The sequence below is a fragment of the Phalangium opilio genome, unplaced genomic scaffold, assembly GCF_054372755.1.
Source record: "Phalangium opilio isolate 3A_F unplaced genomic scaffold, DU_Popi_V2 ptg000017l_1, whole genome shotgun sequence".
Lineage (NCBI taxonomy): Eukaryota > Metazoa > Arthropoda > Arachnida > Opiliones > Phalangiidae > Phalangium > Phalangium opilio.
In genome coordinates, this window is record NW_028324151.1 from 12895081 (window position 1) to 12910071 (window position 14991).

At 41.8% G+C, this 14991-nt stretch overlaps 1 protein-coding gene and 4 non-coding genes across 5 annotated transcripts; 1 reads left to right on the forward strand and 4 right to left on the reverse strand.

The window, feature by feature from the left end:
- Positions 1–912: 912 nt before the first annotated feature.
- On the forward strand, positions 913–2309 carry LOC149704118 (uncharacterized). Its single transcript, XM_089867187.1, has 3 exons — positions 913–940; positions 1141–1690; positions 1850–2309. Exons 1-3 carry the CDS (start codon positions 913–915, stop codon positions 2307–2309), a joined length of 1038 nt encoding a protein of 345 aa, XP_089723313.1.
- An 8948-nt stretch (positions 2310–11257) lies between these two features.
- On the reverse strand, positions 11258–11330 carry TRNAI-GAU (transfer RNA isoleucine (anticodon GAU)). The gene has a single exon. It is a non-coding gene; the product is annotated as a tRNA-Ile (tRNA).
- Positions 11331–13018: 1688 nt separating this feature from the next.
- Positions 13019–13091, reverse strand: TRNAI-GAU (transfer RNA isoleucine (anticodon GAU)). The gene has a single exon. It is a non-coding gene; the product is annotated as a tRNA-Ile (tRNA).
- Positions 13092–13457: 366 nt separating this feature from the next.
- On the reverse strand, positions 13458–13530 carry TRNAI-GAU (transfer RNA isoleucine (anticodon GAU)). The gene has a single exon. It is a non-coding gene; the product is annotated as a tRNA-Ile (tRNA).
- Positions 13531–14630: 1100 nt separating this feature from the next.
- On the reverse strand, positions 14631–14703 carry TRNAK-CUU (transfer RNA lysine (anticodon CUU)). The gene has a single exon. It is a non-coding gene; the product is annotated as a tRNA-Lys (tRNA).
- Between the last annotated feature and the right edge of the window lie 288 nt (positions 14704–14991).

Here is a 14991-nt window from a genome sequence, read left to right on the forward strand (position 1 = left end):
TTTTAAAGTAGTGTTGCCAATGTGTGGGTAATTTCCCACATCGTGGGAGATTTAGGTTTGGTTTTAGGCTCTGTGGGGAAAAAGTAATATTTTTCCGAAATCAATCAAATGTCGGAATTTTCCTGTTCAAGGGTTAATAGTGCAAAATTTTCAAAAATGCACTAATTTTAACTGCACAGTTAAAATTAGTGCATTTTCGAGATTATCAATTTCGAACTTTTTTTGTAGCATTAACTAACGTCTGTTTGATATTAAGCTTAAAAACCTTAAACACAAAATAGTCAGGGCAATGCCGACTCAGTTTATAAGGGCTACCCTAAAAGTCCACAAAAGTGATCCAAGATTGTTAATAAATACGCCTAAAAAGTGCCCTCTTCAAAATATGTAGCCGGGAAAAGAGAGCGTGATCGAGTGGGCTATGCTAGTGGGTATTTTGGTAGTAAGTAACGGGGGTTGGGACTCCAGGCATAGCCCGCTCCATCACGCACTCGACAACGCAAAGCAACTCGCGCCAGCGTGGGAAATGAGGCGGTAACACAGGGCAAATGACGAGTTTAAAAATTGCCTGGTACAGTTCAAAAATTAAATCGGAGGGGGGTCAGTGGTCCACGAGACTACTAAAAAATTCAAGGGTAACCAGAGTCCACACATTAAAATTCTAATATTTTAATTATCCACTTCCTTAGCTTAGCAGACGACGTGCTCTGGCCAATTGTCACGGACCAGTTTATTTATTCCAAGTCAGGAGGGTCTCTGGCCTAATGTCCAGTTTAAAAAAATCCTTATTTCCCACCCTGACTCGCGCTATAGCGCAAGCAGCTTGCGACGTGTTGCGCGTGATTGAGTAGGCTATGGTCCGGTCAAAAGAAATCTTCAGTTCAGCGTTGCAAATAACGCGGTGGCACAGGGAAAATGACCAGTTTAAAAATTAAATCGAAGGGTGAGCACAGGACCACTAAGGAAATTCTAGGGTAACCAGGGTCCAGACATTATCTCAACTATTTTAATTACCCACTTCTTTAGTTTAGCAGACGCCGCGCCCTGGTCAATGGTCATGGACCAGTTCATTTATTCCTGGGCAGGGGGTCGCTGGCCCAATGTCTAGTTTTAAAAAAATCCCTATTTCCCACCCTGATTCAGTTGGGAGTCCTGGAGCTCCTGGTTTTTTGATGAAACGGTCGTGTTTCACAAACTTGTTGAGCACCCTTGAGAACGCCTCCCGTTGCCTCGATTCGGGAGCCTCGGTCGACTTAATCTACCTTGATTTGCGCAAAGCTTTTGACACGGTCCCGCATTCGTTGTTGCTTCGGAAACTAGAATGGCTTGGCGTGCCCTTCACGCTTGTGACCTGGATTGCGGCCTTTCTCCGCCATCGGCTTCAGCGCGTGGCTCTTCGGGGTGTTTACTCCTCGTGGTGTGAAGTGGCCAGTGGTGTGCCTCAGGGTTCGGTACTGGGGCCCACGCTCTTTATTGTTTACATCAACGACCTCCCGCGTGCTATCCGACACTCGTTTGTGAGCCTGTTTGCGGACGATTCCAAGGTTGGACGCGGCATTCGCACGACTGCTGACTCTCTCGCACTGCAGCGGGACGTGGATGCTCTCGAGGTGTGGGCCAGCTCGAACGGCATGAGTTTCAACCCCACCAAATCCGTGGTCCTGCATTGCGGAAAAAATAACCCTCGCTTTCAGTAACGTTTGGCGGGTAGGCCAATTGCGGCTCAGTCTGTTGTGAGGGACCTCGGGGTTATGTTGGCTGGTGGTATGCTGGGGGATACCCATAGTAGGGTAGCGGCGGCCCGTGGCTCCCGTGCTCTTTACATTTTAAAACGCTCCTTTTCGCATTTTAGCGTCAGGTCATTCGGCGTCCTATATAAAACTTACATCCGCCCTCATCTTGACTACTGTTCAAGCATATGGTCTCCCCACCTCGTCAGGGACATTGAAAATGTTGAACGGGTCCAGCGCAGGGCCACAAAACTTGTTTCTGGCCTACGAACTTTGCCCTATCCGGAGCGCCTCAGACGGCTGGGCCTTATGTCCCTAGCTGATAGGCGGCTGCGTCAGGATTTGGTGGAAACCTTCAAATTGGTCCATGGCCACTACGACGTGGATGCCAATGCGTTCTTTACCGTTCGCTGGACTGGGAGGAGAGCGCCCACTCTTTCCAAGTTCCGCTGTACGTCCCTACCTCGGCGTGTCTTTTTCACGCAACGGGTAATTAACTCGTGGAATGGTCTCCCTAGTGAGGTGAAGCGGAACTCGTCCGTACAAGCGTTCAAGGCCCGGTTGGACAAATTCGTCCACTGAGTCGCATCATTGTATTTTTTTGTGTTTTGGTTTTTTATTTATTTTTCACTCTGTTCTGTTGTTCGACACTTGTTTTGTTTTTTAATTTATTTGTTTTTTTTTTATTATTATTATTATTTCTTTTGTTCACCTCATTGTTCCGTTCTTATGTATTTATTATTTTTATTACTTTTTTTTTCAATTTGTTTGTAACTGAGTCGGGCCACAATAAGCCTCTGGCTTTCTTTTTACCCGTCAATAAACATTATTATTATTATTATAGTCCAGAGATGCATATGACAAGGATTCATTTCTCATAAGCGAGAATGGCCAACTCTGTTGTGTAAAGAGACAGCCTGGCAGCCTGGTATTTTTTTACTTCTAAGTCAGCTGGGTTTTCACCTTTAAAAGTTAATACAGCCCTTTGAATTTAAATAATTAGAAATGAGAAATGTTATTAAATGAATGAATCTATACGGTTGCAGTTGTGTCGAAATGAGAGCAATTAAATATGTGTCTTTGATATTTAGCTCTGATAATTTCAGAAACTTAATAAAAAGTAGTGTTATGTATTTAACCAGTATTTATTTTATTGAAATTTATTAATAATTATTTAATTAAAAAAATTGTAATACTATTTTATGTTTTAAATTTTACAAATAAAATTCAAAACAGTAAACATAGGGCAAAGGTTATATTGTATTATAAATAGCCAGTGGGATTGATTTTAGCTATATCGCTATTAGAGCTCGACATTTTCTCTCCATTATCCAAAAATTAGTAATTAATTTGAATGAAAATAGGTGGATATCTTTTATTAATTGGGAAATAATGCACACACTTTACATTTAAATTTTAGAAGTTAATTTATTATTTACTTTGTGTATATAATATTCAGCATTAATTTCACTAAGGAAATAAACTAATTACCTACGAGGAATTAACTAGTATATATGTTTAAAATTATAATTTAATCGTTTCAAAACTAATATGGTTTTGAACTGGTCTTTGTAATTTAGTTATTAAAATTTGTGATTATTGATTGGTCAATATTGAAAATTAACCAATGGTGGAACTAATTTTTTTTAAACTCAATGAAACTGAAATATCAATGAATAATCTACAGAAAGAGGTATCAACCTATTATTTTTTCAAAAGAAGGTAAATAAGGATTAGATGGCTTGCTGCTTCAAACAAGATTTTTAACCATGAATAGAATATTTGGTTAATTTTAGTCAAATTTAGATATCCGGTAATCGAGTTGATATGACTTGAAGCACTTTTTGCTCATGTCTATTTTAAACTTTAATCACAGATTTCGCTTACCATTTCACAAGCATAATAAACACTACTGAAGGGCGCAAATCTATCTGTGATCGGTAATGGTGACCAATATAGCAATTTGCCCAATTAATCAGTTAGAACTTCATTTGCACATTTCTATTCGTTAATTTGAAATGTTGCGAGAAATTTGAATGGAATATAAGTAGATATCTCTTTCAGAAGATAATTTTTGATGTTGATATTCAAGATTCATTGAGTTAAAAAAATTGGTATTGGTATTTCAAGTAAGCTTAGATATGAACATCGGTGAATTTACGATATGGGCTTATGATGTTAGTCTGTTTATAAGATTAAGTCGTTACTTTAAGTGTCACTAGACAGTATCTACCTCCAAAATCGAGAGTTAGTAACTTTATAACCATCTCCTAGTCAGAGGATATCCGAGGGTCAATTTCTTATATCATTGACTGACGAAGGCTCACTATAGCAGCTTAGTCAACTTTTGGCAAGGCCTAATACCGTTTTTGCATGACTGTCGCCGTCAAATTCCTTTTAAAGCATAGATCATTAGATCATATAGTATCCACCCTTGATTTTCATTACGCAACACACGTTGGATTCGTAAACCTCGACGTGCACCACGATTAGAAGCATTAAAATGCAAAAACAACACACTGACCGCATACATTTTTGGTAAATAACAGACTCAAACAGAGTCACTACAGCTGTTTTCAGGGCTGAACGAGCGAAAACACGACGATACGAGAAGGCGAAGTAACAACAAGAGGTAAACATTTTTATAAATGGCAAAAATTAAAGGTAAGCCAAGGCTTAGCGCAATTTCACCGCCTTAAAGAAAGTGCCAAGTTTAGAAATAGATTGTGGGACAATAAAAAGGTGGAAAATTATGAAATTAGGCTTATATTAAAGCTTGAAACCTACTTTATATTATATTTAAAATCCATCCATGAGCAAATCCTCAAAAAATATGAAAATGGCAACGAAAAAGGACCCACTCTCAAATTTTTTTCCCCTTAAAAAAATGGCGGCCACAAACGGGGTAATTTGTCACGGCGGCAATATTAAAGCAGTCTTATCTCACTATCGATAGGCCATTTCAACCAAAAGGCATTAAGAAAAAACAATCGGATTATTATGACGCAACTATACGTAAAAAAAGGCCAATATTGGTCGCGCTGATAATTACCAATAAAACAGCGTATCCATGCTAAAATATCGCAGATTGGGGTAGTTTTTAAAATTTAAAATTAAACATACTTAAAATTAATTTTTCTCAAAAACCTTAAAAATGGTCCTAGAAAAAGGTTTAAATTTTGATATAAAACCGTTCCCAAACGTAACAAACGAATATTTCATTTCAAAAAGGTGGCGACAAAATGGCTAAATTTGAAAAAAACTCCATGTTATTTCTATGGGAAAATTTAACTTTTTCACCAAAAGGGCTGATTAATTTTATGGAAATGAAAACCACCCTTAGCAACTTTATTTTTTATACAATAAACTAATGGGTGGATCTTCTTGAAATTTTAACCACATATTGAGGGCCCGAATTGTAGTTCTGTGGATTTTTTTCAAAGCAGTTAATACGATACAAAAAAAGTTATAACCAATCAAAAAACCATCCTTATACATTAAAGTCGGTATGAGGTCTTATCTAAGAGAGCTATCGCTCTCCTAGAATTATGGAATATTATGCATTCCGTCTTTTTTGTATTAAGGAGAAGCCCATTATCTGTGATCCACTTCAATATCTTATCTAGGTAGTGGTTTGATTGATCTATTGCATTTATTGGGTTTGCCGATTTATATAAAAGGAGCGCGTCATCTGCGTACATGAACATGTAACCAGACGGTGCCTGTTTTATGAGGTCATTTATAAATAGATTAAATAAGAGTGGTGATATTATAGAGCCCTGCGGAACTCCAGACATTAATTGACTTGGCGCAGATAAATCCCTTCCCACTCTAGTGTAGCATTGTCAATTTTCTAGGTAGCTTTTTAGCCACGCACTTGCAGTTCCTCTGATCCCTTGTTTGTATAGTTTGTCGTAGCCCTAAGTTTTTAGTATGGTTGGATGGGGGACAAGTTGGACTATAACATACTCAAAGGACATCCCCGTATCTCTAGTAAAACTAGAGTTACGAGCCTCCAAATTTATTGTTAAAAATGAAAAGTAACCTAATAACAATAAGTGAGACACTAACAAAAGTTGACGAAGACATTGACGTAGCCTCAAGTTTAAAGAGCCATTGTATGGGGAGCGAAAAGGGCTATAACATATTCAAAGGAGATCCCCGTATCTCTAATAGAACAAGAGTAATGGGCCTTCAAAGGGCAGTGTTAAAAATCATAGCTAAAATAATAACAATAAGTGAGACGATAAACTAAGTTGACCGTTTTCCTTAATAACTTGGCTCCAGTTTTTCGTCGCCCTAAGTTTTTAGTATCATTGGATGGGGAACAAATTGGACTATAACATACTCAAAGGACATCCCCGTATCTCTAGTAGAACCTGAGTTATGGCATGTTTTTGAACATTTCGCTAAATTACTCGGCCCATGCTTGTCGTAGCCCTAAGTTTATAGTATGGTTGGATGGGCGGACAAATTGGACTATAACACACTCAAAGGGTATCCCTGTATCTCTTGTAGAACCAGAGGGTAAACGAGTGCGACAGGGTGGGTTAGCTAAACGAGTGCGACAGGGTGGGTTAGCTAAACGATTGCGGCAGGGTGGGTTAGCTAAACGAGTGCGACAGGGTGGGTTAGCTAAACGAGTGCGAAAGGGTGGGTTAGCTAAACGAGTGCGACAGGGTGGGTTAGCTAAACGAGTGCGACAGGGTGGGTTAGCTAAACGAGTGCGAAAGGGTGGGTTAGCTAAACGAGTGCGAAAGGGTGGGTTAGCTAAACGAGTGCGACAGGGTGGGTTAGCTAAACGAGTGCGACAGGTTGGGTTAGCTAAACGAGTGCGACAGGGTGTGTTAGCTAAACGAGTGTGACAGGGTGGGTTAGCTAAACGAGTGCGACAGGGTGGGTTAGCTAAGGGAGTGTGAGAGGGTGGGTTAGCTAAACGAGTGCGACAGGGTGGGTTAGCTAAACGAGTGCGACAGGGTGGGTTAGCTAAACGAGTGCGACAGGGTGGGTTAGCTAAACGAGTGCGACAGGGTGGGTTAGCTAAACGAGTGCGACAGGGTGGGTTGGCTAAACGAGTGCTTCCGTGGCGCAATGGTTATCGCGTTCATCTGTTAACCGAAAGGTTGGTGGTTCCATTCCACCCGGGAGAGGTGTTGTGGGATCTCAAATGTAACGTAAAAAGTCAGAGTTTTTCCACAATACCTGACGACCATTTAATTTTTGGGCTTCTGTGGCGCAAAGGTTAGCGCGTTCGGCTGTTAACCGAAAGGTTGGTGGTTCGAGCCCACCCGGGAGCGGTGTTGTGTAGTCTCAAAGGTTACGTAAAAAGAAAAGTTTTTCCACAATACCTGCCGAGCCTTTAATTTTTGGGCTTCGGTGGCGCAATGGTTAGCGCGTTCAGCTGTTAACCGAAAGGTTGGTGGTTCGAGCCCACCCGGGTGAGGTGTTGTGGGGTCTCAGATGTAGCGTGAAAAGTCATAACTTTTCCACAATACCTGACAACCATTAAATTTCTGAGCTTCCGTGGCTCAATGGTTAGCGCGTTCGGCTGTTAACCAATAGGTTGGTTGTTCGAGCCCACCCGGGAGCGGTGTTATGGGATCTCAAATGTAACGTAGAAAGTCAGAGTTTTTCCACAATACCTGACGAACATTTATTTTTTGGGCTTCCTTGGCGCAATGGTTAGCGCGTTCGGCTGTTAACCGAAAGGTTGGTGGTTCGAGCCCACCCGGTAGAGGTGTTGTGGGGTCTCAGATGTAGCGTAAAAAGTCAAAACTTTTCCACAATATGTGACAAACATTTAATTTCTGAGCTTCCGTGGCTCAATGGTTAGCGCGTTCGGCTGTTAACCAATAGGTTGGTGGTTCGAGCCAACCCGGGAGCGGTGTTATGGGATCTCAAATGTAACGTAAAAAGTCAGAGTTTTTCCACAATACCTGACGGACGTTTAATTTTTGGTCTTCCGTGGCGCAATGGTTAGCGCGTTCAGCTGTTAACCGAAAGGTTGGTGGTTCGAGCCCACCCGGGAGAGGTGTTGTGGGGTCTCAGATGTAGCGTGAAAAGTCAGTGTTTTTCCACAATACCTGACGAACATTTATTTTCTGAGCTTCCGTGGCTCAATGGTTAGCGCGTTCGGCTGTTAACCAATAGGTTGGTGGTTCGAGCCCACCCGGGAGCGGTGTTATGGGATCTCAAATGTAACGTAAAAAGTCAGAGTTTTTCCGCAATACCTGACGACCATTTAATTTTTGGGCTTCCGTCGCAATGGTTAGCGCGTTCGGCTGTTAACCGAAAGGTTGGTGGTTCGAGCCCACCCGGGAGAGGTGTTGTGGGGGTCTCAGATGTAGCGTGAAAAGTCATAATTTTTCCACAATACCTGACAACCATTTAATTTCTGAGCTTCCGTGGCTCAATGGTTAGCGCGTTCGGCTGTTTACCAATATGTTGGTGGTCCGAGCCCACCCGGGAGCGGTGTTATGGGATCTCAAATGTAACGTAAAAAGAAAAGTTTTTCCACAATACCTGACGACCATTTATTTTTTGGGCTTCCTCGGCGCAATGGTTAGCGCGTTCGGCTGTTAACCGAAAGGTTGGTGGTTCGAGCCCACGCGGGAGAGGTGTTGTGGGGTCTCAGATGTAGCGTAAAAAGTCAAAATTTTTCCACAATACGTGACAAACATTTAATTTCTGAACTTCCGTGGCTCAATGTTTAGCGCGTTCGGCTGTTAACTAATAGGTTGGTGGTTCGAGCCCACCCGGGAGCGGTGTTATGGGATCTCAGATGTAGCGTAAAAAGTCAAAGTTTTTCCACAATACCTGACGACCATTTAATTTTTGGGCTTCCGTCGCAATGGTTAGCGCGTTCGGCTGTTAACCGAAAGGTTGGTGGTTCGAGCCCACCCGGGAGCGGTGTTGTGTAGTCTCAAATGTTACGTAAAAAGAAAAGTTTTTCCACAATACCTGACGACCATTTATTTTTTGGGCTTCCTTGGCGCAATGGTTAGCGCGTTCGGCTGTTAACCGAAAGGTTGAAGGTTCGAGCCCACCCGGGAGAGGTGTTGTGGGGTCTCAGATGAAGCGTGAAAAGTCATAACTTCAAAGTTTCAAAGTTTATTTGGCATAGTTTAGTACAAAAGCTCATGAGGAGGGACCATGTCTTCAAGCGACTTATTGCCCTCCTTAAATTTCTTCAGATTAACGTCAATTGGACAACAAAATTAGATAAAGAACATTGAAAGAGAATAACCATAAAAAAATATAAATTAAAATTTAAATAAAGTTTTGCAAATACATGAATATAGTTTAATATCTTTTGTAAAGCATGACTTTTTTACTTCGTTTAATATAAAATATAAAAGAGTTATTGTTTTTCTTTAAATAAAACAATCAAAATCAGGAATAAATAAATATATAAATAAAAAAATAAATAAACAAATAGATCAAAGATGATTACACACTGCCATTAAGTATATGAACTTTAAGTTTTTTTTAACTAAAGCAAAGGATTTGGTATCACATATAAGTAAATAAACTTGGTTGTATAGTTTTACTCCTACATAAAAGATTGAGTTTAGCTTTTTTGAAGTTTTGCATTGGGGGCATTCTAAAATATTGTTTGTTCTTGTTAATATGTTAGAGGATGTTGTATTAAATAGTTTATGTACACCATTAATATTTTTATGAATAAATATTAGATAATTATACTTAATAATTTGAAATATGTCTAACGTTTTACTTTTTGCATGTAATATTTTGTATGTGATAACCAGTTCACGTTATAAATACTTCTGAGAATTTTTTTTGCAGGATATTGATTCTGTTTAAGTTGTGTTGAGAGGTATTACCCCACGCGACCAAGCCGTATATCAATAAGGAATAGAACATACTATAGTATAGTTCGAATAGAATACATCTTGGGAATAACATACTACTTTGTTTGATAAGATAGGATGTGTTAGATAATTTTTTGCAAAGATAATTTATATGCTCACAATACCTGACAACCATTTAATTTCTGAGCTTCCGTGGCTCAATGGTTAGCGCGTTCGGCTGTTAACCAATAGGTTGGTTGTTCGAGCCCACCCGGGAGCGTTGTTATTGGATCTCAAATGTAACGTAAAAAGTCAGTGTTTTTCCACAATACCTGACGAACATTTAATTTTTGGGCTTCCGTGGCCCAACCGAAAGGTTGGTGGTTCGAGCCCACCCGGGAGAGGTGTTGTGGGGTCTCAGATGTAGCGTGAAAAGTCATAATCTTTCCACAATACCTGACAACCATTTAATTTCTGAGCTTCCGTGGCTCAATGGTTAGCGCGTTCGGCTGTTAACCAATAGGTTGGTTGTTCGAGCCCACCCGGGAGCGGTGTTATGGGATCTCAAATGTAACGTAGAAAGTCAGAGTTTTTCCACAATACCTGACGAACATTTAATTTTTGGGCTTCCGTGGCGCAATGGTTAGCGCGTTCAGCTGTTAACCGAAAGGTTGGTGGTTCGAGCCCACCCGGGAGAGGTGTTGTGGGGTCTCAGTAAAATAGACATACTAGATCACTAGAGCTATTAGATTTACCTAAATGTAACACCTCAAAAAAATTCACGTCTATCTTTTATACGGGAATAAAATTATATAACACAATATCACCTGAAATTCAAGCAAAACCGACTTTAACTAGATTTAAAAAGACTATTAAATCACTAATATTAGAAAAAAATAGTAAAACCTTTACTTTTTTATTTAATTTGTTTTTATAAAGCCACTTTTGGCATAACCAATTGTTAAATATTTTATATTATACCATGCCACTGTTCAATTTTAAGTGGATATAACATATATTCATTAATTCTTTTTTCATGAATCTTTAACACGAATTATTATAAGACACCATTGTTAAATCTATTTTTTATTTGATTAAATTAAATTGTTATATTAAATTAAGCAGATAGGCACGGGGCTTACAAGTCACAATGTGACTTAGCCCCGTAGCAAACTGTATATGTAATGAAAAGTAAAAAATAAACATTTTTTGAATTTGAATTTTGAATTTTTGAATTTGAAGTTTTGACTTTTTACGCTACATCTGAGACCCCACAACTTCTCTCCCGGGTGGGCTCGAACCACCAACCTTTCGGTTAACAGCCGAACGCACTAACCATTGCGCCAAGGAAGTCCAAAAAATAAATGGTCGTCAGGCATTGTGGAAAAACTTTTCTTTTTACGTTACATTTGAGACTACACAACACCGCTCCTGGGTTTGTTCGAACCACAAACCTTTCGGTTAACAGCCGAACGCGCTAACCATTGAGCCACGGAAACACAGAAAATAGATGTTTGTCAGGTATTGTGGAAAAGTTATGACTTTTCACGCTACATCTGAGACCCCACTACACCTCTCCCGGGTGGGCTCGAACCACCAACCTGTTGGTTAACAGCCGAACGCGCTTACCATTGCGCCACGGAAGCCCAAAAATTAAATGGTCGTCAGGTATTGTGGAAAAACTTTTCTTTTTACATTACATTTGAGACTACACAACACCGCTCCCGGGTGGGCTCGAACCACCAACCTTTCGGTTATCAGCCGAACGCGCTAACCATTGCGCCACGGAAGCCCAAAAATTAAATGTTCGTCAGGTACTGTGGAAAAACTCTGACTTTTTACGTTACATTTGAGATCCCATAACACCGCTCCCGGGTTTGCTCGAACCACCAACATATTGGTAAACAGCCGAACGCGCTAACCATTGAGCCACGGAAGCTCAGAAATTAAATAATTGTCACGTATTGTGGAAAAGTTTTGACTTTTTACACTACATCTGAGACCCCACATCACCTCTCCCGGGTGGGCTCGAACCACCAACCTTTCGGTTAACAGCCGAACGCGCTAACCATTGCGCCAAGGAAGCCCAAAAAATAAATGGTCGTCAGGTATTGTGGAAAAACTTTGCTTTTTACGTTACATTTGAGATCCCATAACACCGCTCCCGGGTGGGCTCGAACCACCAACCTTTCGGTTAACAGCTGAACGCGCTAACCATTGCGCCACGGAAGCCCAAAAATTAAATGTTCGTCAGGTATTGTGGAAAAACACTGACTTTTTACGTTACATTTGAGATCCCTTAACAACGCTCCCGGGTGGGCTCGAACCACCAACCTATTGGTTAACAGCCGAACGTGCTAACCAATGAGCCACGGAAGCTCAAAAATGAAATGGTTGTCAGGTATTGTGGAAAAGTTATGACTTTTCACGCTACATCTGAGACCCCACAACACCTATCCCGGGTGGGCTCGAACCACCAACGTTTCGGTTAACAGCTGAACGCGCTACCCATTGCGCCACGGAAGCCCAAAAATTAAATGTTCGTCAGGTATTGTGGAAAAACTCTGACTTTCTACGTTACATTTGATATCCCATAACACCGCTCCCGGGTGGGCTCGAACAACCTACCTATTGGTTAACAGCCGAACGCGCTAACCATTGAGCCACGGAAGCTCAGAAATTTAATGGTTGTCAGGTATTGTGGAAAAGTTATGACTTTTCACGCTACATCTGAGACCCCACAACACCTCTCCCGGGTGGGCTCGAACCACCAACCTTTCGGTTAACAGCTGAACGCGCTAAACATTGCGCCACCGAAGCCCAAAAATTAAATGCTCGGCAGGTATTGTGGAAAAACTCAGACTTTTTACGTTACATTTGAGATCCCATAACACCGCTCCCGGGTGGGCTCGAACCACTAACCTATTGCTTAACAGCCGAACGCGCTAACCATTGAGCCTAGGTAGCTCAGAAATTAAATGTTTGTCAAGTATTGTGGAAAAGTTTTGACTTTTTACGCTACATCTGAGACCCCACTACACCTCTCCCGGGTGGGCTCGAACCACCAACCTTTCGGTTAACAGCCGAACGCGCTAACCATTGCGCCAAGGAAGCCCAAAAAATAAATGGTCGTCAGGTATTGTGGAAAAACTTTGCTTTTTACGTTACATTTGAGATCCCATAACACCGCTCCCGGGTGGGCTCGATACACCAACATATTGGTAAACAGCCGAACTCGCTAACCATTGAGCCACGGAAGCTCAGAAATGAAATGGTTGTCAGGTATTGTGGAAAAATTATGACTTTTCACGCTACATCTGAGACCCCACAACACCTCTCCCGGGTGGGCTCGAACCACCAACCTTTCGGTTAACAGCCGAACGCACTAACCATTGCGCTAAGGAAGTCCAAAAAATAAATGGTCGTCAGGCATTGTGGAAAAACTTTTCTTTTTACGTTACATTTGAGACTACACAACACCGCTCCCGGGTGGGCTCGAACCACCAACCTTTCGGTTATCAGCCGAACGCGCTAACCATTGAGCCACGGAAGCTCAGAAATTAAATGGTTGTCAGGTAATGTGGAAAAATTATGACTTTTTACGTTACATTTGAGATACCATAACACCGCTCCCGGGTGGGCTCGAACCACCAACCTATTGGTTAACAGCCGAACGCGCTAACCAATGAGCCACGGAAGCTCAAAAATGAAATGGTTGTCAGGTATTGTGGAAAAGTTATGACTTTTCACGCTACATCTGAGACCCCACTACACCTCTCCCGGGTGGGCTCGAACCACCATCCTATTGGTTAACAGCCGAACGCGCTTACCATTGCGCCACGGAAGCCAAAAATTAAATGGTCGTCAGGTATTGTGGAAAAACTTTTCTTTTTACGTTACATTTGAGACTACACAACACCGCTCCCGGGTGGGCTCGAACCACCAACCTTTCGGTTATCAGCCGAACGCGCTAACCATTGAGCCACGGAAGCTCAGAAATTAAATGGTTGTCAGGTAATGTGGAAAAATTATGACTTTTTACGTTACATTTGAGATACCATAACACCGCTCCCGGGTGGGCTCGAACCACCAACCTATTGGTTAACAGCCGAACGCGCTAACCATTGAGCCACGGAAGCTCAGATATTAAATGGTTGTCAGGTATTGTGGAAAAGTTATGACTTTTCACGCTACATCTGAGACCCCACAACACCTATCCCGGGTGGGCTCGAACCACCAACGTTTCGGTTAACAGCTGAACGCGCTAACCATTGCGCCACGGAAGCCCAAAAATTAAATGTTCGTCAGGTATTGTGGAAAAACTCTGACTTTCTACGTTACATTTGATATCCCATAACACCGCTCCCGGGTGGGCTCGAACAACCTACCTATTGGTTAACAGCCGAACGCGCTAACCATTGAGCCACGGAAGCTCAGAAATTTAATGGTTGTCAGGTATTGTGGAAAAGTTATGACTTTTCACGCTACATCTGAGACCCCACAACACCTCTCCCGGGTGGGCTCGAACCACCAACCTTTCGGTTAACAGCTGAACGCGCTAAACATTGCGCCACCGAAGCCCAAAAATTAAATGCTCGGCAGGTATTGTGGAAAAACTCAGACTTTTTACGTTACATTTGAGATCCCATAACACCGCTCCCGGGTGGGCTCGAACCACTAACCTATTGCTTAACAGCCGAACGCGCTAACCATTGAGCCTAGGTAGCTCAGAAATTAAATGTTTGTCAAGTATTGTGGAAAAGTTTTGACTTTTTACGCTACATCTGAGACCCCACAGCACCTCTCCCGGGTATGCTCGAACCACCAACCTTTCGGTTAACAGCCGAACGCGCTAACCATTGCACCAAGGAAGCCCAAAAAATAAATGGTCGTCAGGTATTGTGGAAAAACTTTTCTTTTACGTAAAATTTGAGACTACACAACACCGCTCCCGGGTGGGCTCGAACCACCAACCTTTCGGTTAACAGCTGAACGTGCTAACCATTGCGCCAAGGAAGCCCAAAAATTAAATGGTCGTCAGGTATTAAGGAAAACTCTGACTTTTTACGTTACATTTGAGATCCCATAACACCGCTCCCGGGTGGGCTCGAACCACCAACCTATTGGTTAAGAGCCGAACGCGCTAACCATTGAGCCACGGAAGCTCAGAAATTAAATATTTGTCACGTATTGTTTAAAAGTTTTGACTTTTTACGCTACATCTGAGACCCCACAACACCTGTCCCGGGTGGGTTAGAACCACCAACCTTTGGGTTAACAGCTGAACGCGCTAACCATTGCGCCACGGAAGCCCAAAAATTAAATGTTCGTCAGGTATTGTGGAAAAACTCTGTCTTTTTACGTTACATTTGAGATCCCATAACACCGCTCCCGGGTGGGTCGAACCACCAACCTATTGGTTAACAGCCGAACGCGCTAACCATTGAGCCACG